The 24,295-nt window shown below is 40.1% G+C and overlaps 1 protein-coding gene across 1 annotated transcript; it reads right to left on the bottom strand.

Moving 5' to 3' along the window:
• Positions 1-2,902: 2,902 nt before the first annotated feature.
• LOC137500598 (hemolymph lipopolysaccharide-binding protein-like) lies at positions 2,903-21,046 on the bottom strand. Its single transcript, XM_068227544.1, has 5 exons — positions 21,035-21,046; positions 17,055-17,194; positions 15,812-15,974; positions 9,765-9,992; positions 2,903-3,143 (listed from the first exon to the last, which is right to left on the bottom strand). Exons 2-5 carry the CDS (start codon positions 17,184-17,186, stop codon positions 2,983-2,985), a joined length of 684 nt encoding a protein of 227 aa, XP_068083645.1. The 5' UTR covers positions 17,187-17,194; positions 21,035-21,046; the 3' UTR covers positions 2,903-2,982.
• Positions 21,047-24,295: the final 3,249 nt, after the last annotated feature.

The raw sequence follows: 24,295 nt of genomic DNA, 5'->3' as shown, positions 1-24,295 counted from the left end.
GTTATGCTATAAATTGTATAACGGTGTTTCAGGGCTCCATGGCCTGAGCCCCACCGTATCACTATCATAGGTTCTCTGCTTATCGGCAGGTTTTCGCATGCGTTTTCCAAGCTGATCTGCCTTCAGCTATCCTTTATGTATTCCAGTATCTTCCCCTAATCTTCACATTGTCTATCATCCGATACCTCTTTCTTTCTCTAAACCTTCTCCCTGCAACTTTTGCTTTCATTGCCTGTGTTAATAAACTTTCCCTTCGTAAACAGTGACCTAAGCAATTATTCTTTCTCTTTTGAACGGTTTCTAGCATTGTAGTGCTTTCTTCACGTACTGTTTCCAATACTTCTTCATTCCTTAATTTGTCTTGCCTATTGATCTTCTCCACTTTCTCCATACCCACATTTGAAAAATTTTCAATATTCTTTCTTCCTCCCTTCCCAAAATCCAAGTTTCAGACCCATAAAAAGCACCTCATTAATTAAGGTTCGTATTCAGTGGGCCACTCATCAGTACCCTTTGCTTCATATATGCTTCCTTCGTCATTGCGATTCTGTACTTCACCTCATCCAAACAATATTGATCCATTCTGATTCTGCTTCCTAAATATCTGAATGCAGACACTTGTTCTATTTCATTCCAAAGTTCACACATGGTAAGTTCAAATTTTCCAGCATGATATTCATATTTTCTGAGTTTCTGCTAGGACCAGCAAATGTGATGCATTGAATTTTCTTTCCTCCCTCATTAACACCTTGCTTACTTTGATATCAACTTCGAATTATTTCCTGAAATTATACATAACCGAGTAAAAAGCTAAACTAAACTATCAGCGCTCATTAATTGAGGATGCTACTATACCGTTAAGATGTGCAGTGAATAAGATACAATTGAGGGGAATCATTTTTGTGAAGAATTTACCATTCAGTATATATTTAAATATATTTAAATTTACAATTGTCTCTCTCCATTGTTACCACCATTTTCCCGGTTATTAATTTACAAAATTCTCCCTAAAAGCAAAATATTTTCGTTCGGCTATTCATGGGCTGGTGCGGCCCTTGTAACGCAAATCTTCAGAGGAGGTGGGGGCAGCATCTGCAGTGTATAGGAAATGCGTGTTATTGTAGTGGAGGATAGTGTTGTGTGGGTTGTGTGAGTTGCAGGGATTACGGGGACAGTACAAACATCCAGTCCCCGAGCCAAGTGATTTAAGGTTAAACTCTCCGACCTGGCCAGTAGTCGAACCCGGGACACTCTGAACTATGCTGACCATTCAGTCCCCAATAAGAATGAACTGGAGAGAAGTAGTTGAGACCAGGGCAGGGAAGACACATGTGAGTTGCTCGTGGAGTCCCAAGAAGAGGTGGACACTATCTACTAGGGGTTACTTTTATGGACCTTGAATTAGTGGCCGTATTCAACAAATTACAGTCTCTTGTATAAAGATCAAAAAATGCAGGATACTCCGAGTTTTGATCATTTATTTGCTCACCGGGTGAGTTGGCGCTGCGCTCAGTGTCGCGCAGCTGTGAGCTTGTATTTGGGAGATAGGGGGTTTGAACCCCACTGTCGGCAGCCCTGAAGGTGGTTTTCCATGGTTTCCAATTTTCACACCAGTAAAATGCTGTGGGTGTACATTAATTAAGGCTACGATCGATTCCTTCCCACTCCAAGCCTTCCCCACCCCATGGTCGCCATAACACCTGTGTCAGTGCGACGTGAAGAAAATAGTAGAACAATAAAATAAAAATCAACTCAAGGAGCACATTGAAGTAATTCGTTGCAAATTTAGGCATATATTTGCTTATTGGGAGGAGCGATATCTGGTTGTGTAGTCCCTGGATTCTCGTTATGGCTACTGTTGCCGGAATCTCAGTGCAAGTGAGAAAATCTCTATGGCTAAAGTCAGATGTCAACAACCACGTTAAACTTCATCTACTACTTTATAGATGTTTTTCAAGTTGCTGTGTCATTTGACTTGTGAGAATGGGAACAAGAGACAATCATGTTGAGAGCTTCCGACAGTGCATTTCGAACCCACTACCTCTCGAATTCAAGCTGTAAGTTGCGCGACTCCAACCGCTCGGCCAACTTGTTCGTGAGTAGAGAGATCAGGTAATAGTTTATGACCGTGTATTAACCAGGAATGCAGATTAATCGGAGGAAAACCAAATGCGTCCCGTATAACAGAAACAACCCTATTCAGTTTTTGTATTTATATTGAAATATTGCTTATACAATTGCTGCCAAGATATTGCACAGAATTTATATTTTGCAACAGTAGTAGAAAGATCATGAATAATGCTATACATCACGCACCTTCTGAGGAGACTGCTGATATTTCTAACGAAACACTCCAGTTGTCCATTCTGTAATTAAATTATCGGTCATTTGAGCTGTCTTCTGTCAGCTGTGTTAGAATCATAGCACCTGAAAAACATGTAATGACCCTGGAGGAGTTTAAGAAAATTGTGAGAAATTTTACCAGTTTTCTCACTTCTCATTCTTCCAACCACACCAGCTTAACACGTGTGCTGAAGCTTCACATCAATATGATTGTAAAGTAAATCAGGAACAGTAAATATATTCAATTGCAATATTGAATCTGAAAGTAATGTCAGTACACAAAAGAGTACTTATGGAAAAATAATGGAATAAAACAGATTAAATGTAGTTCCAACGCTTGCCATAGATAAAGCTACTTTCCTCCATTAAGGATTTCAACAAGATTTTTCAAATCAAGGGTGGAAGAATAAGCCTGCCAATTATATATAGTAAGTTCAAGAATTTAATCATACGTGCCGTATGGGTATTAATACGAGTTTTTCCTTCACCGACTAAAATTTCGTGTAAATTATTACTAGTCAAATTAACGCAGGAAGCCACTGCACCACGGTATTATGAAATAACAATTATAATTGAATGCAGTTTCTTTATTACATGTTTTAGGAAGCAACACACAACGCTGCTCCATCTGTGTGCACTCTACAGTGTTTGTTCACAAATAACCTTTCTTGAATCACTACACGGATAGTTACTCGTCCCCTTCTTGTTGGATATAGTGTCAAACAGCACACAGTTATATTCTCCAGATCTTGGATATCCGGGAAGCCAGCCGAAGAAGTCTGTGGAGTTCATCTTCTGATCTGTGAAGTAAAGTAAATTCTGTTACTAACCTCGTTATTAGGGGGTGGATCTTGACCTAACTTCCATGTTTTTTGGCACATAAAGAAGTGAATGCAACATGATCGAATGTCTAACAGCAAACAACACAATAGAGTAGAAGAAATTGTTTCATTAACAACACCGCAGCATATCAGTAAAATGCTCTTCCAGGGATTTGTTTCTTTAAAATTTGCTTTACCGACACAGATAGGTCTTGTGGCGACGATGGGATAGGACTGGGAAGGAAGCGGCCGTGGCCTTAATTAAGGTACATTCCTAACATTTTCCTGGTGTGAAAATAGGAAACCACGGAAAACAATCCTCAGTTCTGCCGACAGTGGGGTAAGCTCACAGTTGCGTGCTCCTAACCACACGGCCAACTCGCCCGGTCAGGGATAGTTTATGACCGTGTATTAAACAGGACTGCAGATTAAGTGGAGGACAGTATAACAGAAACGACCCGTATTCAGCTTTTTATTATTTGTATTGAAATGCTGCTTATACAATGTACTGGCTGCCAAGATATTGCACAGTATTTATACTTGCAGCATAAGACATGTTAATGCCGAAATGAATACGCTTAATTCTTCCAGGGGAATACACACTAATTGCAATCTGTCACGTGCATCAACCCGAAGAAGGAGTTGTAAATCGTTTTCTTTGAGGAATGACCGGAAGCAATGACAAATGCGCCTCCACATGTATTTACCTTAACCTGGGTAATCAGTAGCGTGGACAGAATTTCAGATTGGGGAGGGGGGAATTACGGTAGGTGTTCATCCGGATTTTTATTTTGGTGGGTGTCCAAATAGGTGGTATCAAATATATAATAAGGAAATTAGTGGCCTTGGCTCCTAGTAAGAGTGGTGGATTCGTGAGGATTTTGGAAGCTAATAATAATATACATTACATACAAAATGCGTATTAAAAGTACATTATTTTGTTAAAACTCCTAGTATGTCTGGACTCTTTGCCACCCCCCCCCCCCTAACCACTGCATACGCCCTTATCTTCATCTGCTATTCACTTTCCAACATAACTGCAGCATTTCATATATTCTGAGTATAAGTGAAGCGAATGCAAGATTGCATAGTTTGAATAAAGGTATAATATTCTGGTTTAGAATAAATACAGAGTTCACACACACACACACACACACACACACACACACACACACACACACGCGCGCGCGCACGAACCTACACGAACGTATATATATATGTATATATATATATTTATACGACGTAAGAGGTATGGGTATTATAAGAGCATCCGTGGCTCAAGAGGCAGCGCGTCGGCCTCTCACCACTGGGTTCCGTGCTTCAAGTACCGGTCACTCTATGTGAGGTTTGTGCTGGAAAAAGTGGAGGCGGGACAAGTTTTTCTCCGTGTACTCCGCTTTTTCCCTGTCATCTTTCATTTCAGCAACACTCTCCATTATCATTTCATTCCATCTGTCAGTCATTAATCATTGCCCGAGAGGAGTGCGACAGGCTTCGGCAGCCGGCACAATTCTTATCAATCACTGCAAGATAGGGAGAGGGGGGATGCTGCATTCATTCCGTCCCTGACCCGGTTAATGACTGGAAAACAGGTTGTAAGTTTTAATTTTTCAAGGAGTATGGGTATATGTATTGTGCTACTTGGTAAAGAAGAATACCTGTCACAAAATATGCTGGGTAGCATTTACCTTGTCCTACTAGTTTCCATCGGAAGCCTGGGATACAGAATATAGCAGTATAAAGTTACACTTTGGTAACTCTAATATATGTATGTATATTTTAGCGTGCCAGAAGGCAACGACACGGAGTTCTTGCCGTCACAACACCCTTTTAAGGACTACCGGCCCAAGCTGAGATTTAAACTTGTAATCTCGGACTCAGAAGGACAGTGACTCAACCAACTGAGCCACATGAAAAGGAGGTGCTTGTACTTATTGTTATAAACAGGTACTGTTATTGTTTTTACAAAGGTTTTTTGAGGAGAATTTATTAAGATGTACCTTTTCCAGCTGTCCTAAATGCACGAGGCCGTACGGAAGAACAAGCTGGAAGCTAAGGAGACTTGCAGGGTTGTCACTTCTTTCTCGGTTTACTTTTAGGTTTGCTTATTATAGAATTTCCCTTAAGGCACCCTGCATTTATCCCCGACACTGACATAGTTAAGAAAGACATGGGATGGGGAAGATACAGCCTTGTTTGTTGGTGCAATAGAGTTGTGTGTGTGCAAGTTGCTCTACGTCGCACTGACACTGACAGGTCTTATGGCGACGATGGGACAGGAAGGGGCTAGGAGTGGGAAGGAAGCGGCCATGGCCTTAATCAGGTACATCCCCAGAATTTTCCTGGTGTGAAAATGAAAAACCACGGGAAAACGTCTTCAGGGCTGCCGACAGTGGGGTTCAAGCCCACTGTCCTCCAAATACTGGATACTGACCGCAATTAAGCGACTGCAGCTATTGAGGTCCGTACACAATATAGTTGGACTTGAGTCTCCAATAATCGAAATGTTTTTGACCAGGAAGGTACACCTTCACGGGACGTAGTACCAAAGTGGTTCCATTTTTCTTAAAGAAGACAAATTGAATGAAGATTCAATGTCCTCAGAAACGAAGAACTATATTATTAATTTTACGTTCAGTTCCAATAACGCAGCCGGCTTATGTTAACAGTTCAGAAGATGTGATTTCGATTGTTGTATACAATTATACATAATGATAAAAAGAAATCCCTTCTGGAGATCCGTCACCTCTCTCGGTAGCACCGGCTTTCTGTTCACAAGCCCGTCCTAAGGAAAAGTGGTATCCACGCTACTGGCCTGGACTTATTTCCTGGGTATGCCACTCCATCCACTCACCATTTAAGGTACACGGTAAACCCGAAGATTGGTTGGAACCGCGAAATTCACCACCATAAATGATGTCGTTATGGTTCAAATGTACTAAAGAAAAGTAAGCATAGGGTTCATGGAATTTTAAATACTATCATCGTTTGCGACGGGATCTACGGTTTTAAGTATAAACCGAATCAATAGAACGTGACTTCCCACTTCAAAACGTTTCCATGCATTGACTGCGCTTCAAGCCTCGGCCGTCTTGAGAGAAGGTAGAACCATTGAAACTGAGCTATCACGCCCGCCAATTGCAAAATAGTTACCCTCATTTTCGATGTTACTCTTTGAGGTTCCATTCAATCCCCGGGCATTTGACAAACCAGACATGCCTAGTTATAGAACTTAGGAACGCATCCGCCATTATGTATAGATACTGGATGCTAGTGCTGCTGCTAGAATACAAAAATTTCGCAACTTACCAGGTTTTGGCTTCTTTATGACAAAAGGTTTCCTCTTCAAAAAGGTCACTAATATGCCACAAAATGAGAAACTAACGTTCAGTTCCCAATCCTGTCACAGTCTTACCAATACTGCGACTTAAATACAGAACATCTCTCAACCATGGTACAACCCGAAAATCTCGATCACACTGTGCCAGGGTTTCTGGGATATTGCTTTTTCCAGGAACCGAAGTACAAATGCTGACATGATGTTTTAAGCTTGTAAATGTTTTTAACCGTGGCGCCGTTATCTTGGGGGGTACGGAGTAATACCTTGCTAATTGCCCTTCTCGTCATCGTCATCTCTTGACATTTTTCAACGTGTGGTTATATTTCCAATACTGCGGTCAATGTAGGGGAATACCCCCGCATCACAATCATAAGTGCTTTTCTTTTATTCAAGCTCCTTCAAGCAGTACAGACATGGAGAGTTATGTGTGGCCCTACTGAGTCTTGATAGTTGATTCTTTGTTAATATAATTTAATTTAACATTTCAACATAAGTTCTTAATTTCTTCGTACCGTACGTTAAACACCGGCTGATGGTCACTAGTTTCAGGAAATATTTTGGGAGCGCCCGGCCTCCGGCCCTCCTTCCCCCCTCCCACCCTCCTGGCTACGCCAGTATCGTGGTTCATTATTATTCTGGGTTGACTGGAACTCATTTCAATAACATCTTCCAACGTACTTGTATTCATCCTCCTTTCGCTTTGTGTGGATAGATGGCATAGGTGTCCCATCTTGTGTCGGAGATAGTTTTCTTTACCTTGTCTTGCCATTTATTGTTCTTTGATTTCACTTTACACTAATCCAAGAAGAAAATGGAGGCGATAAGTTACCGAATTGCTTTCCTTGACTATTGTGTTGTTTTGTTTGACTTAAAATGTGAATACTCGCTGTTGAATTACGATCTGTTCATTTTTTACTTTTGAGATGCTGCAGATCGCGTGGTCGGTAGATGAAGAGTGGGTTGTTGTCCCATATGCTCTGCACTCTGACCGGCCAACCGAGCAGAGCAGAGGAGAGGTAGTGACGGCTCTACCGTGGCTCTACGCCTCTGCATTCGGGAGACGGTCCTGGGGCACAGTGCTGCATTTCTCGCCTGGCCTCGCCCGTCGGCTGTCTTAAGAATGGTTTTCCGTGGTTTTCCATTATCCTGCACTAAGATGAATGCCGGTACAGTTCGTAGTATAGGCCACCCCCTCACTTTCTCCGCACATGTTGTTCACCGCAACAAATCTCCCGGCCTGAGAGGCCCGCCTTCCCCTTCAGGAGAGGAATGAACGTTTCGTAGTAGTAGTAGTAGTAGTAGTAGTAGTAGTAGGAGCAGCAGATCGCGTATGTAACATCTTTCTCTTACTACAGTAACCTCTTTTGCCCTTCCTTTTGCGTGGTTACCATAGCTACTTTTTAACGTTGCTTGGACACTGTTCATTATTATTTTATCAACTATGGATCTAACATGACTTTAGGACGTGATGTTGCCTCGTTCTGATTTTTTACTTAGCTGCCTCTGGGTGTAGCACCTCGTGTTCGTGCTATTTTGTATGGTTGAGGGTTTGTGTAATTGTTTGATATGTGCCTTTATGAAGTCGGAATTTTGGTTCCCAGCATCAGGAATGTTTTATAAGGTCGGTCCAAAGGCATTTTTTTGGTAATTGTCTCTATGACGCGCTTGGATAATAAACTGTTGGGTGTATCCTTCGAAGCCTGTTGCTAGAGGCAAGGTTATAATTCTTGGAGGTTTTCGTGTTGAAGGTGTTGGGTACGGTAGTGCGTTGGTGAAAGACAATGTTTGTACTAGACGTAAATCTTATTATACCTGGAATATGTGACAACCGCTTTTACTGAACGACGATATGAAAAATGGCACTGCTCATCCATGACTGTGATCTCTGCTTGGAATTGGGAGAGTCTGCGATGATTGGACTGTATAACACTCACAACCAACAAAAGAACTTTCTCTAGTTCATTTCCTTTTACTCTTATGTATCCATACGTTTGTTTATGAGTGTCATTTCTCTGTCCACTTATTTTGACTTTCCCATTCGTAGCTATGGTAACACTTCATGTTTATCCTTGCCCTATCTATGTTTAGGCGGCCCTCCATTTTTTAATGTAGACATTGCCATGACAGTTCCTTGATCTCTTTTGCGTCTGGGGCATTTTATTTCGTCAACTTTCCCTCATGTTATTGATATTGGTTCTCGAGGAAACTGAATTGTTCGACTTCATTCTAAGTGGTCGTGTTTATTGGGCTCATCTTTACAATACATTATACTTTTGGCCTATATCACTTTCCTAAAGAAAGTGTGAAATTTCCAGCCCACGTATTGATGGACGTATTTTCAATCGAGAAGGAACATTAATGTCTTAAACGAGATGTAGAAAATTGCAATATATTACACGACTCGTATTTATATTGCTGCGACATGTTGAATTCCACTCCACTCAGAAACTATATGTATGTATGTTTGAAAGTACGTACTCCATCCCTTTTTTATGTTCAACAATATGGCCCGCCCTAATCTTAAAAAAAAATCAATAAATCTTATGTGTTAAGCATCCCTTCCTTCATTAGGTACCTTGGGTTTCCCTAGGTAGTTGTATCCTCGAGTTAGGAGACGCCAGTTCAACTCCGAACTCTTGCCTCTGTTCGCTCTGGTCGAGGATTCACGGCATAGTGCCCTGTTATCGCATGGCACTATTATGCGCATGTCTCTGCTGCGAATGTTTATGTGTGTTCCTTTCAGTAATATATTATCTACGAAAAGGGGATGGTACAAAAACTCTCGTTCACTCCATCGCTGCAAGGGCAGCTTAGCGTCTATAAACCTCTCCGTCCCATTCGTATGACATGTTTGACACTGGCATGATTTTCTATGATTACATCTAATTCAAGAAATTACGAAGTGAGTTTAACCCCTAATTCTGATCACGGAGACTGTTAAATGCACCGAGGAGAGAAAAAATGAGGAATGTGAGTGTGAGAGAGAAGGGTGGTCACGGTAGCGTTCTGTGTAATGGCGGAGGTTTAAAGAGCACTGTTAACAGAAGATGGTCTACTTTACAGATTAATTACCGTAGATAAAACAATTAAATAAAACCGAAAATTTCTTCCAGCTACTGTATTACTGAAAACGAACACAATATAATGCCTGGTGAATTTTAAATCTTGGAAACATGAGATGTGCGCTGTTCAGGAAAAGAAGCACGTCTTACAGTAATTAGAAATTAGTGTCATACGGAATTAAGAGGTGTTTTACTTACCTAGGACATTCATCCAAGGTCCTGAAGAACTCTCCCGGTGTACTCCAACCCATGGACAACATCCAGCCCACTTGTACAGAGTCTCAAACTCTTCCTGGGACCCCAGGAGCAGCATACGAGTGCCTTCCTTTCGGCAAGCCTCCACTCCATCTCTCCAGTTCATCCCTTTAGGAAGAATTTTGTAATATCCAAAACCGGGAAAGTGATGGTAGCCCGGCAGTGGTACAACTGATGATGAAAAAGACAATAGGCCTATATGAATGTTCATGAATGTTAAAATGTCAGAATACTATTGTATTACACTTTCAAGGTTCATACTGTATTTTTCCCGCTGTTGCGTTGCAATTCACTTAGATAAAAATCACCTTACTCTGATATAGAAATAATTTGCCAAACATTATCCACTCAGTTACGTCGTATTCAATATACATCTTAAATATTCGTATATATTATTATCATCAGTTTCTAATTGCTGATTATGGGACGTTTTGGGATATAAACTGATATGACAAAATATCAATAGTAAATGGGAATTTGTGTACTGAAAATGATGCCAGAAATGGTAAACAATTGAATATTAAATAGCGAGTTACAATCTCCTGTTTTCATTATTAAATAAAAAGGGAAAATTATGTTGATATGGGACTATGTGAATGATGATAGCAATACTATGTTTACAATTAAATGTGGGGATGATTATTGAAGATTTATTGAGGCACTGAAAAGGAGAAAGAGCTATGCGCCATCATTTCTAAACTATCTTTTTGTATCTCGCCTATTAAGAGTGAAAAGAGCTATTGGTATGTATAAAACCTGTACCAAACAGTATTAGAACGCTTTAAAGTATAAGAAAAGGAATGCAGTTCGTAGCTAGGTGGACCTGCAGAAGGTTTTCCAGACACCTAGGCTCACGTACACTAGCATGTTTCACTACTGCCTACTCAGTGACTACAATTTTAACATCCACATTCAAACACATCAGGTATAGTAATGTACAGTAACATGAAGCAACAAGTCGAGACAACCAGATAGTTTCATGCTGACTGCGTACACCTAACGAGAGTCCCATCATTACAAAGAAGGAACTGGAGAGATGAAGAAACAACTACTGTGGACAACAGGAAGGTCATGTAATGTTATTTCTGACTTGCATCAATTTTCAGTGGGTTTATTCCACAATATTGAAGAAAAATGACTGGTTGTGAGCATTTGGTTCCTTTCTACAGATCAAGACCTTCACTGAAAGATTTTTGAAGACTTCAACTGCGAACTAAGTTGGTGCTACCATTTAAGAAGCGACACCATCCAGAGCATTTAAGATCCTGAAAATGGAATGAAAGTACTCAAAGAAAATCGCTGTCAATCAACACATTTCCTGATATAAGGTTTCTCACAACAGAAACAAAAAATACAATACGAAATGACAATAACCTACCAACGCCAAGCAGAGTATATTGATATGATAAGAAAATGAGTATTTGTGAGAATAAATAGATGTTGATTGGAAAGAAATCTAAGCCAAAATGAAATAACATATATGCTGCATCGCTAGTGGTTCAACACCAGACAAACAAAATTTCAATGAAATATTTGTTTGCAGAGAACACAATGTTGTGAAACCAGGGACTGCGATGGATTGATGGAAACTGAAGCTTTCCCTTCAGTTGTTGAGCAAGAGGGGAGCATTTAGGAATATACATATCTCAAATCACCGATACATTTTCCTATACTTTCAGCTCAAATTTAAAACAGTAGTTCACAATCTACCTCGTTGACAAATTTGATGTTTTAATATGTTTTTAGTTTTGGCTTGCGTTTCTTTACATTCAGCATCTAATTATTTTCCCAAATACTAATTTTCCTTCGTATCAATATACTCTGCTTGGCATAGATAGGCAGTCATTTCGTATTTCATTTGTACTTCTGTTGTAGGAAACCTCATGTCAGTGGGAATAAAACGATTTAATTTGGCAGGTAGTTAATATCATGTAATATTCACTAGTTGATTTGATAATGCATTATCCTTTATAATGATTACTCTCTCTACCGTATTACTATGTTTCTCTCCTCGCGATACCGTTGTATCGATATGTCACTGTACAGCCTGCGGAGCTGCAAATGATCGTAGAAGAGAATCGTAGGTGAGGTCGCAGAAGATTATCCTGGACGAAGAACCTCCAACAGCTAGTTGATATGTACGATAGCTACGGCAACTGTAATACAGAAAAACTTACACAATGATGGTCAACAAAATTCTGTGAGTAGTCGGCCCTATAAGAAGAATTGCAACACTGCTTTTGTTCAGACCCCTTACCGGATAGGAAGGTACCATTTTTCAGGACAGTGCTATTATTCAGCTTTAGTAATTTCCTCATTCACTGGGGTTCGTATTTTTCGCGCATTAGCTGACCCATCATCTGTTAAATATTATCATCATTGTGGAAAGTAATGTGGGATATAGGATAAGGTCCCCATTACCTTAATAAACATGGAACAGACATTTGACAGCTGATGGCGGAACTGTTGAGGATCCAACCAGCCTTCGGGCTGAGGACTAAACATACACATACATCAAGGTGTATAGAGAATTAGCGAAAATGATAGCGACAACTCACCCGTTTTTATGATAAATAAATTTTGGGGCCCATACAACCAGGTTTTCCACGTATTCCAGTAAATGTAAAGGTGAATGCTGCTCCTCTACGCTTCTACGATGTGAATTTATGTCAATGGAATTAATACACTTCCTATTGAAAACACAGTAAAAAATGATATAGAATTTTCGAAACCGAATACTGAAGTTCAATTTTCAGTGCAGATGATATAGATACGGTTGTTTCGGACGCTTCAGTTCAGAATAGTGTGTTGTAGATAGCAAACAAAAAAATTCCTTCACAAGAAATCTTGACCAATTGTAACATTGATAGAAAATTATTTAGTTAGCGTTTTTAGCCCTCTGGTTCAGATTATCAAGAGACATTTGTCAGGTTCCATATGTTCTGGAAGTTGGGAGGTGTTAATGATTCCAAAGTGTCGCTGCCTAGCCAATGAGGCGTGAATAAAAGTGCATCGGAATGATAAAACTTAGTTATAGTGTTAAAATCTCTTCTCCTAAGCTGAGCAATTCTCGTAGTTTAACTACTTGTTTCTAGATCCAATAATGTTTAAGGTGTCATGACTGTCATTGGTGAGAGACTCACACTGGGTGGTGTACTAAAGCCCATTAAGTTTGTTCTCTGTCCACAGAGACTCATGCCAACTATCGTCAATTCGCATTTCCATGGATGACCTCCTCAGTCAATTTTTAATTGCCAATGTGTTTGTATCATGCCAGTAATTACGATTATTTGAAACTATACAATAACATTTCTTGTACAGAACTGATTGTACGTAGATATTAGTAATAATTTGCCGTACTCTTTCTAAAATAATATAGGAACGAATTGTTGTCTGGAATGGAGGTGAGTGTCGGACTATCAAGTAATGTCTGTCCTTCTCCCCTTAGCGGAAGACTATATACAGTATCATGTAAAATACGAATTCCTCATCTTGTGTAGTTTATTTAATCATTTATCCCGAACAATTGCTTTACGGTATGCGTTACTATACGTTTCTGCTGCTCACACATTAACTGAGAAAGTAGGACGAGTGTATTGAGGAGGAAGCAATGCTGGCGAGAGATAATAGTCCTCGCTCAACGACGAAAATGTATGCGGGATCAGCAGAGAGTAAATCAATCTTTCCGGTGAATTCTTGAGAGTCGCGAGACGGAAACTACCTTGAAACCCTGGAAGGTAAGTAACAACAGAGAAGGCACTTAAAATGTTCTCGAAATATAAAATGCGAAAATGTCACGCTTGACTAGTGGAATCAGTGTCGTTTGACTCAGTCTCGAGTCAGTCGCGTGTGAGTTACGGGAGAGTTGTGAGCCAGTTAGTCAATAGCGAGTAAGATGGTCCTGGTTACGGGAAGTGCGGTGAGTTGAATAAAGACCACCCCTGTGAATGATGCTGTGTTACGAGAGGTCATGTTGGAGAGCACAAGAGAATGTGTTCGATTACATTGGTGAGTTCAGGCTGTGACGGTTGGTAAACTCAAACATGAGTGAAATTTTAATAGCTGAAAATAGTATATTTCAATAAATTCAGTGAGCATCTATAGCTAGATATTTAAGCCTTAAGCACTCCCGTAATTAACCACATACCTGTTGATCTGAAACAACTGGGATACTTGAGAGTGCTAACTCATAGCGTTTAAAACTGAAACGTATCCGTTTGATTTGTGTGAAGGAAGGATAGCCAACGAAGGTGTATATTTCATTTTCAAAATACTTTTGATGAGAATTTTAAGCATCGAAATCTGAAAATTTTTGACGAGGGTGCCCCTTTACAAGTGTACAATATTTGTGTTACTTGCATAAACCACCTTTACGGAATAAGAAAATTAAACCATTAAATCAGTACATGTGTTTAGTAAGACAGGAATTAAGAAGACTGTGGGTTTCCTTTTTATACCTACGGTTACAAAACGCGTCACATTACAGGGTTATCTGGGCTCCTGGCAGCAAAGTCGTCAAAAAGAATATCGTCGTTGCCGGGACGAAACCTCCTATGTGATACTATTATTGGAGATATACTGACCCGCAGTACATACGTTAAGAAGAGCGTGAATGCCTTGACGACTGCCACACAATATTGCACCTTAGATGACAGAACATTATCGGCCAAAGTTCTAAGCAAAAATATTTCACATAGGAGGTTTCGTCCCGGCAACGACGATATACTACCTGTTGGTGCTACAATGGTGGTGACAGGTGGCTGCTCCTCGGACAGGCTGCTATTGCTCAGTGCTCTGCTGTCATCACACTCCTCCTAAAGAATATATTACCTGTTTGTGCTACAGTGGTGGTGACAGGTGGCTCCTCCTCGGACAATCTATTACTGCTCAGTGTTCTGAGGATGAGTGCTCTGCTGTCATCACAGTCCTCCTAAAGAATATATTACCTGTTTGTGCTACAGTGGTGGTGACAGGTGGCTCCTCCTCGGACAATCTATTACTGCTCAGTGTTCTGAGGATGAGTGCTCTGCTGTCATCACACTCCTCCTAAAGAATATATTACCTGTTTGTGCTACAGTGGTGGTGACAGGTGGCTCCTCCTCGGACAATCTATTACTGCTCAGTGTTCTGAGGATGAGTGCTCTGCTGTCATCACAGTCCTCCTAAAGAATATATTACCTGTTTGTGCTACAGTGGTGGTGACAGGTGGCTCCTCCTCGGACAATCTGTTACTGCTCAGTGTTCTGAGGATGAGTGCTCTGCTGTCATCACACTCCTCCTAAAGAATATATTACCTGTTTGTGCTACAGTGGTGGTGACAGGTGGCTCCTCCTCGGACAATCTATTACTGCTCAGTGTTCTGAGGATGAGTGCTCTGCTGTCATCACACTCCTCCTAAAGAATATATTACCTGTTTGTGCTACAGTGGTGGGGACAGGTGGCTCCTCCTCGGACAATCTGTTACTGCTCAGTGTTCTGAGGATGAGTGCTCTGCTGTCATCACACTCCTCCTAAAGAATATATTACCTGTTTGTGCTACAGTGGTGGTGACAGGTGGCTCCTCCTCGGACAATCTATTACTGCTCAGTGTTCTGAGGATGAGTGCTCTGCTGTCATCACAGTCCTCCTAAAGAATATATTACCTGTTTGTGCTACAGTGGTGGTGACAGGTGGCTCCTCCTCGGACAATCTGTTACTGCTCAGTGTTCTGAGGATGAGTGCTCTGCTGTCATCACACTCCTCCTAAAGAATATATTACCTGTTTGTGCTACAGTGGTGGTGACAGGTGGCTCCTCCTCGGACAATCTATTACTGCTCAGTGTTCTGAGGATGAGTGCTCTGCTGTCATCACACTCCTCCTAAAGAATATATTACCTGTTTGTGCTACAGTGGTGGGGACAGGTGGCTCCTCCTCGGACAATCTGTTACTGCTCAGTGTTCTGAGGATGAGTGCTCTTCTGTCATCACAGACCTCCTAAAGAATGTATTACCTGTTGGTGCTACAGTGATGGTGACAGGTGGCTCCTCCTCGGGCAGACTGTTACTGCTCAGTGTTCTGAGGATGAGTACTCTTCTGTCATCACAGTCCTCAGTGAACATTTCTACCGTCAGGGAAACGCCATCGTTCATTTTCTCATCTGATTGCAGTTCAGCCTGGAACAGTCATAAATGTAAACGTTTTGATACACGACAAGGAATTGCGATATAAACGAAGAAGGGGAATCAATATTTATATTGACATGACCACTGCTGTACTATTAGGTATTAGAGAGTGATATTGTGGAAAACCTCATCAATTTCGGTGAGTGTTATGACCGCGAAATAAACCATTCACCCTAGTCAACAAAACGCGCCCCAACCTGGATGTCGGAAGGTTCGTACGGCACCAAGTGTGTCTGACACATTCGTCAGGCTCCTCAACCAATATTTTTCTATACGATATGCGTGTTAAATTTCCTACTATTACGACTTCCAAGTTGTTCCGTTCATAAAGGCGTTCCGAATCATTCACTTTCATTCATTTAACACTCCCTTTTCTCTCCTGTGGGTGCGATAGAAGATCACCATGTTATCCTCTATCAGTTGTAAGAGGCGATATAAAGGAGGATCAGGACATGTCAACAAGGGAACGTGCGCTGGCGAATACAGCTCCAAAATCTCAGCCTGGCATTGGTCCTGTACCGCCAGCCTTTGTTAATTCTTGTTCTTGATGATAAGAGTTTTGCGCGGCCTGGGGGTCTTTCATTTTCACGTCCTTCGTGGCCCATATCTTTTCTTGCCGATATCTTCATCCTTACAAGGATTAGACCTCACATTATTTTCACTATGACTAGTGTTGTTAGAGGATGGTTGCTCGGTTTTACTTCTTAAAACATCAGTCGGTGTCCCTATTTTACGTTTCCGAGGAACCTCAATGACATGCAGTCTGCCATCCATATGGTAATACACCAACGTCACATGAAACAATCAATAACAACAAATTTATATTGTCTATCATTTAATACGATGGAGTCCCAAGCAGAAATTTTTGTTTATGCCAAATACTAGCTCAGTGAAATCCATCAAAGGGCGTTATTTAGCTACACCGTCATATACACCAGTGATCATTACGCGTAACCGTGCGACTGATTCTTGCACGTAACTTCTAGCAGTGTTTCATTTTAGCTGGGTGATACGCCGAGAACATTCAATAACAGAACATATACATCACAAATAAGAACAGAGTATACTCACCGCTACAAGTCGATGGCCGGACTCATTCCTCCAGCTGGATACAGAGAATTTCAATCTTGGAGATCGTTCACATTGTCCGGAGACGGTCCAAGACTCCAGGATCATCGTAAACAGAACTAGTAGGAGCAGCATGGCGTCACCTGAAGACAAAATTAATCTAGCTTCACTGATTGTTAGTCAGGATGGAAGTGCATTTCTTGAAGAGGACGGGCCAGATGCATGGTTTTGTACTCAAAGTTATTAATGGAGCTAACTGTATTAGTAAGTTCACTCTTAGTAGGATAACATGATGGCAAGCATAATTGGCAGTCATTCAAATTTTAGTGAAAAATGGAAGGGTATGTATAGGTATTTTAAGGTAGAAACAGTTTCCAAGAAGGACATTCCAGGAATAATTAATGATCAAGGGGACTGTGTATGTGAGGATCTTCAAAAGGCAGAAGTATTCAGTCAGCAGTATGCAAAGATTGTTGGTTACAAGGATAATGTCCAGATAGAGGAGGAGACTAAGGCTAAAGAAATATTAAAATTTACATATGATAACAATGACATCTTCTTATAAATAAAGTTGATCGTGTCTGTTTGTTTGTTTGTTCCACCATCACGTCGAAACGGCTGGATAGTTCTCAACCAAACCTCATATTTAGAGTATACTCATCCCGGGGAAGGTTGCGATATGCACATCATTTTAAAATATTTCAAAAGACGGGGGTTTTATAGGGAAACCGTTTTCTTTTATACTATTATAGGCAAAATCTCGAATTTGTCGTATAAGGACGAGACAAAGCTCAATTTAATCCTCTTGACGCAAAGAACAAAACTCGGTAAGCCCTACGGGCCTGAAAACCATGTTTTAAGGCCCTAAAACCAACCGTTACAGAGATATTGGCACCACACTACCCCTGCTCTAGGAATCGGATAAAGAAATGAACTGTCGTAACCATGGCAACGTCAGATCCAGGATTCCAGAGCAGTGAGATTATGTATGTACGTTTGGGCATAGCTGCCAACCAAAATTGGTACAAATAAGACTTAATATCTGGAAGAAATATACTGTTGTGTAAGGCACTCATAGGACTCCTTTGGGCGGGGATGGAAATGGGGTGAAGTACGAGTATAAAAATCTTACTACAGTATATATAGAAATGGAAGTGTGTGTGTAAATGACACATCTCCTCCTAAACCACTGGAGCAATTTCAACCAAACTTGGTACACGTATTACTTACTATCGGGAGACGATCACTGTGGGGGGGTAAGCCATCCCTAGCGCCCTTAAGGGAGAGGGTCAGGGGGGGGGGGTAGTTACAATAATAATCGAGAATAGTGTCCAATTCATAGTTTTCGGAGTCATTGAGTTGAAAAGTAATACTCTAGAATTTTTAAAGTCCAGTCCCCTTATAGGTGGGGAGCAAAGGGGGGGGGGGTGAGATATAGAAATAATTAAAAACAGTTTCGAATCCATAGATTTTAGGGTGTCTGAGATGAATAGTATTACTCCGGATTTTTTGCAAGTCCAAGTGGGGAGCGAAGGGGGTGAGATATGAAATGAATCGAAAAACTACATATACAAATATTATCTTCTTCTTCTTACTATATATAAATTGATGTATGTGTGTGCGTGGGTGTGTGGGTGTGGGTGTTTAAATGACATATCTCCTCCTAAACCAGTGGAGCAATTTCATTAAACTTGGTACACTTATCAATTAATATCAGGAGACAAACCGCGTGAGGGTAAGACACCCCTAGCACCCTTATGGGCAGGGGGCGAGGGGGGTGGTATAAAAATAATCTAGAATATTATCGAATCCATAGTTTTCGTGGTAGCTGAAATAATTATTGACACTCGGAATTTTTTAAAATTCATGTTCAGCCCCCTTTTGGGTGTGGGTGAGGGGGAGTGTGATATAAAAGTAATCGAAAACAGTGTCGAATCTACAGTTTTCTGGGTCACTGAGATGAATGATGACAATCCAGATTTTATATCTCTTAGTGGTGGAGGGCGAGAGGGGGACAGTCTCATTGACAGTTGAAATCCTGTACATCATATCTATACTGCGACGGCTAAATACATATAGTTATCACTTATTAATTTTTGACAGGATCAAATACGTCCCAGTCGATTCGAGCTTCCATAAGGACGAAGTTTTACTCGAAAATTAAATAATCTAAAACTTGAAATCAAACACATCTAAATAATTTTAAAACTACATAATAGATATTAACATATCAATCTGCAAGTCAAAAAGGAATTCTATAAAAATTCACATCACACATAAGTAACTGGTAATGCAAATCTCAAAGGTAAATATTCAGTAACTATCCGGGCAACGCCGGGTACTACAGCTAGTTTACAATAAGATACAAAAGTTGAAAACTAGAAAAGCGGCTGGAATTGATAAGATTTCAATGGGTTGGGATATAGTACCATATCTGAAGTACTTATTTGATTATTATTCGGTCGGAGGAGCTATACCAGATGAAAGGAGAGTTGCTATCGTAGCCCCTGTGTATAAAGGAAAGAGTGATAGACATAAAGCTGACAATCACAGGCCAGTAAGTTTGACATGCATTGTATGTAAGCTTTGGGAAGCCATTCTTTCTGATTATATTAGACATGTTTGTGAAATTAATAACTGGTTCGATAGAAGGCAGTTTTGTTTTATGAAAGATTATTCCACTGAAGCTCAACTTGTAGGATTCCAGCAAGATATAGCAGATATCTTGGATTCTGGAGGTCAAATGGACTGTATCGCGATTTGTTCTGCGTAATTTCCGACAAAAGAGAAGCGTTACAAAAATGTTGCAAAGTTTGGACTGGGAAGAATTAGGAGAAAGAAGAAGAGCTGCTCGACTAAGTGGTATGTTCCGAGCTGTCAGCGGAGAGATGGCGTGGAATGACATTAGTAGACGAATATGTTTGCGTGGCGTTTATAAAAGTAGGAATGATCACAATATAAAGATAAAGTTTGAATTCAAGAGGACAAACTGGGGCAAATATTCATTCATAGGAAGGGGAGTTAGGGATTGGAATAACTTACCAAGGGAGATATTCAATAAATTTCCAATTTCTTTGAAATCATTTAGGGAAAGGATAGGAAAACAACAGATGGGGAATCTGCCACCTGGGTGACTGCCCTAAATGCAGATCAGTATTGATTGATAAACCTCTAGTGCTGCCTTACGGGACATGAACTCTTTTCGTGACCACTCATTATTTGGGTATATACTGGGTAACGTTGCGTAGCCCCACAAGAAATACAGAAAAATGCTGAAACTCTCTAGTATTTGACCACCCTGCCTTGAAGATCTTCACATACAAAGAGTACTTGGTAAACTGTATGGAAAACTCTAAAATTCAAAGAACTGTTTCCTTCTTCTTATTGTTTCAGTGTTTGGACGATCATGTGGGAAACAGTGAAAGATCTCTCTTAGGGGTGTTAGTGTAATATATGTGTTAATATGTTGTCGCACCGCATCTATTGCTGAGAGAAATGCATTGGCAGCAGTTTTATGAGAGTTATCACCTGTGCTTCTGGTGCACAGGTTGAGTGGGCAGTTAGCAACGAATATCTACGTGTATTTTCTCACACATAAACACGACATCACAATCGCACATGGCCAGCTAAGTAGCGACAACCAGAGCAATGTGTTCTTGACAGAACCTGTTACTCTCACTGTAGGTAAATGTGTGTGTAAGATAAACCTCTACTCTAGGTGCAGACAGGTGTCTGGATACGATTGTACTTCGGGAGGACAGTTTCATATTTGACTGTAAACTACTCACTTCTCCTCTGCGAATTGCCCCGGCGCTACCGGTCAGCAACATGAGTCCTGAGATACCTGACCAAGTCTGTAGTCGAAACGTATTTCGTTCTCCGGCTTATATAAGACATCCCGAATCACTAAACAAAATAATTCAATAAAACTGTACAAAGAGAATATTCCGAAAAATTTTCGTACTACATCTCCAAATACTCACCAGGAAATTCAGTGCTGGTAGCAGCGGAACATGACGACAGTTCGTAATTTCTTATCTCATATACTGAAGACAGCGGGTATTAGACATTCCCCGCAGCACGCGAGAGAGAACAGTAGTAGCTGAACTGATTATCGTGGCCGTAAGATAGTGAGGTCATATGCTCTTTGACCGGCCGTCCTTGTCCCAGGATTTAAGCTGGATTCAATACCCGGTATGGGTTGACCGAACCCTTGACCTCACGTGGAGAAGCAGAATTCTAATTTTTAGAAAGTCACCACGTAATAACCTGGTATTAGGTAGTGATGCTGGTGGTGGATGTTGTTTTAACTCTGAAGATCTTCTTAACTTCACTGTACTGTTGGGATCAGTAAAATTGCTCTCTTATAATTCATATATTTGTTTTTTTTTTGGTTTCCTCATTTTTACAGAAAGGAATCGTCTATAAATATATTCTAAAAATTTACGCAAGTGTTAAAGCACAGTTTTTATTATTTTTCTTTTTATTAAACATTTCATAGTAAACAATTTTAAATCACATTTTAAGTTTCCAGAAATAAACAATAAACTAATTTCATCGACTGCAAAGCTTAAATACACTTCTTAGTTGAGAATACCATTCTAGTAAATGTGACTGTTATTTGATTACAATAAAATATCATACTCCTAAATATTCACGTAAGTGTTCGAACACAGTTTTCAAAATTATTATTTTATATTTTTAAGCATTTAAATCTCCAAGTCGTTAGAGACGTGATGGGCCTAGATCTACCAAGCGACCGCTGCTCCTCCGGAAGGCCTACCACGAGGTGATGCATGGTCAGCGCGACGAACCCTCTCGACCGTTATTCTTGCTTTCTAGACCGGAGCCGCTATTTCACTGTCAAATAGCTCCTCATATATAATCACATAGACTGACGGGACCTCGCAACAATTCTCAGGTCATGTAAAAAGCCCTAACGAGGCGGAGAAACGAACTAGGGTCCTCCGGTTGACGACCCCGGAGCCGAAATGTTGAAAGCATTAAGACATTCAATTAACACGTTATTTTAAACTGAGAATTGTATTCTAGAGTGTGTTTGATGCGCAGAAGTTGGAGCTTGCTCGTTTTACAATTAATCTGTACTTGTAGACTCGGACAGGTTAGCCATTTATAAATGTTTTTTAACGTTCTTAAAAAATGTGAGTAATTCTACTGAATTGGGAAGTGCCGTATTACTGCATTGTGTTCCTTTACAAGTAATTTACAAGGGACCTCAAGGAATCGTTTTCTTCTTTTCAAATCACATAAACTGTATTGTAAAAAGGAAGTATAGAAGAAAAATTTTCGATTTATTCTGGATGATTCCCTACACGAGATGCAAAGTTCGGCCAGGGAGGATCTCGGAGAAAGGAGTCGAGCTCCTCAACTGATCTGTCAGTGAAGATATGGCAGGACTGGCAGGAATGATATTAGTAGAGAAATAATTCTGAATTGTGCTTTTACAAGTAGGAAAGATCAGAACACAAGCACAGTTGGAATTCGAGAAGACAAATTGAGGTAAATACTGTATTATTTTAGAGGAATATGATTTATGGATTGGAAAAAGTTACCAAGGGAGGTGTTCGATAAATTTCGGAATTCTCCGAACTTATTTAAGAAAAGCCTAGAAAAACAACTGATAAGGAATATGCCCTTTAGGTGAGTGCATTAAATGGAGTCAATTGTGATTGATTGATTGATTGATTGATTGATTGATTGATTGATTGATTGATTGATTGATTGATTGATTGATTGATTGATTGATTGATTGATTGATTGATTGATTGATTGATTGATTGATTGATTGATTGATTGATTGTCCTGCTCCATGGCTAAATGGTTAGCGTGCTGGCCTTTGTCACAGGGGTCCCGGGTTCTATTCCCGGCAGGTTTGGGATATTTAACCAACATTGGTTAATTTCTCTGGCACTGGGGCTGGGTATATGTGCCATCTTCATCATCATTTCATCCTCATCACAACTCGCAGGTCGCCTACGGGTGTCAAATCAAAAGACCTGCACCTGGCGAGCCGAACATGTCTTCGGACACTGCCGGCACTAACAGCCTTACGACAGTTCATTTTTTCAACGATTGATTGATTGATTGATTGATCGATTGATTGATTGCATTCCTGTTGGATTGTATCGATGTCCAAAATACATAGGCATTATAAGCCGGTTGATCAAGTATATTGTAAAAAATCTTTACTTGTTATCATTCTATCTTCATCTAGCATGCGCATGTACTTGTTACATCAGATATCTTACTGTCCCTTAGGTTGAATTATAATCTGAATTCATTTCTGGCTTCTTAGCGTCCTTGTTGATGAGTCGATTATCGCGATGCAGCACAATATATTTGTTTGTCTACAGAATATGTTTCAATATTTCAATACTGTAGCATCATTGGTGAGCTAGCGTGAACATTTGTGTACTTCGTTCATCAGTTGCAGTTTACTTTTCCGTACGGATTACAACGTCGTCAATTTCCTTTTCTGAAGCATTTCTTTTAAACTACAAGACGCAATTTTGTTGGCTTATACTGTGTTTTGGCCTCTTAGCTCCTTGTTATTGTCTTACACTACCCTCACTCTGATCTTCCACATTCTTTCTTGGACATATCAAAACAAATACAGAGGGAGTATACAAGAAAAAAGCAAGCGACACACTACTTAATTAAATATGTACACTGCAAATCCAAACTGCAATTAAGACGATCGTAATTACAACAGGTTAACTGAAGCTATAGAAATGTTTAATATTTAACTTTATAAAAATGTAGTTACAACTAAAATCGTAGAGAGATTTTTCCCCTTCTCCTACAAAATTAAGAAAACAACATATTCTCTGAAAACAATACTGCAACTCTGAATTGCTCTTAGACGCATCCATGCTAGAACTAAAATCTGTTTTCCAATTAGCGCCCCCATTTCAGATTAAGCAAAGTTATTACTCTATGCGGTCAGTATGTTCTTATTATCAAAATACCTGACAAATTACAAGAATCGTTGAACAAATTAACAAAATGGTCTAAAGAAAATAAAAATAAATAGAAGTAAGACTGTAACTATGGCATTCAGAAAAGGAGGCGAAAAGCAGATGTACTTAATATGTGATGACACAAATATCGGCGTAGTTAATAAATATAAATGCTTGAGTGTAACCATGTAGACTGGAGGAAAAGTGTTCACAGAACATGTTGAAAAGAGAATTAGCCTATATCGATAAACGGCATCAGACACG

Source organism: Anabrus simplex, chromosome 4 (genome assembly GCF_040414725.1).
Source record: "Anabrus simplex isolate iqAnaSimp1 chromosome 4, ASM4041472v1, whole genome shotgun sequence".
NCBI lineage: Eukaryota > Metazoa > Arthropoda > Insecta > Orthoptera > Tettigoniidae > Anabrus > Anabrus simplex.
Note: the sequence above shows the minus strand (reverse complement) of the source record. Positions and strands in the feature narration are given on the sequence as shown.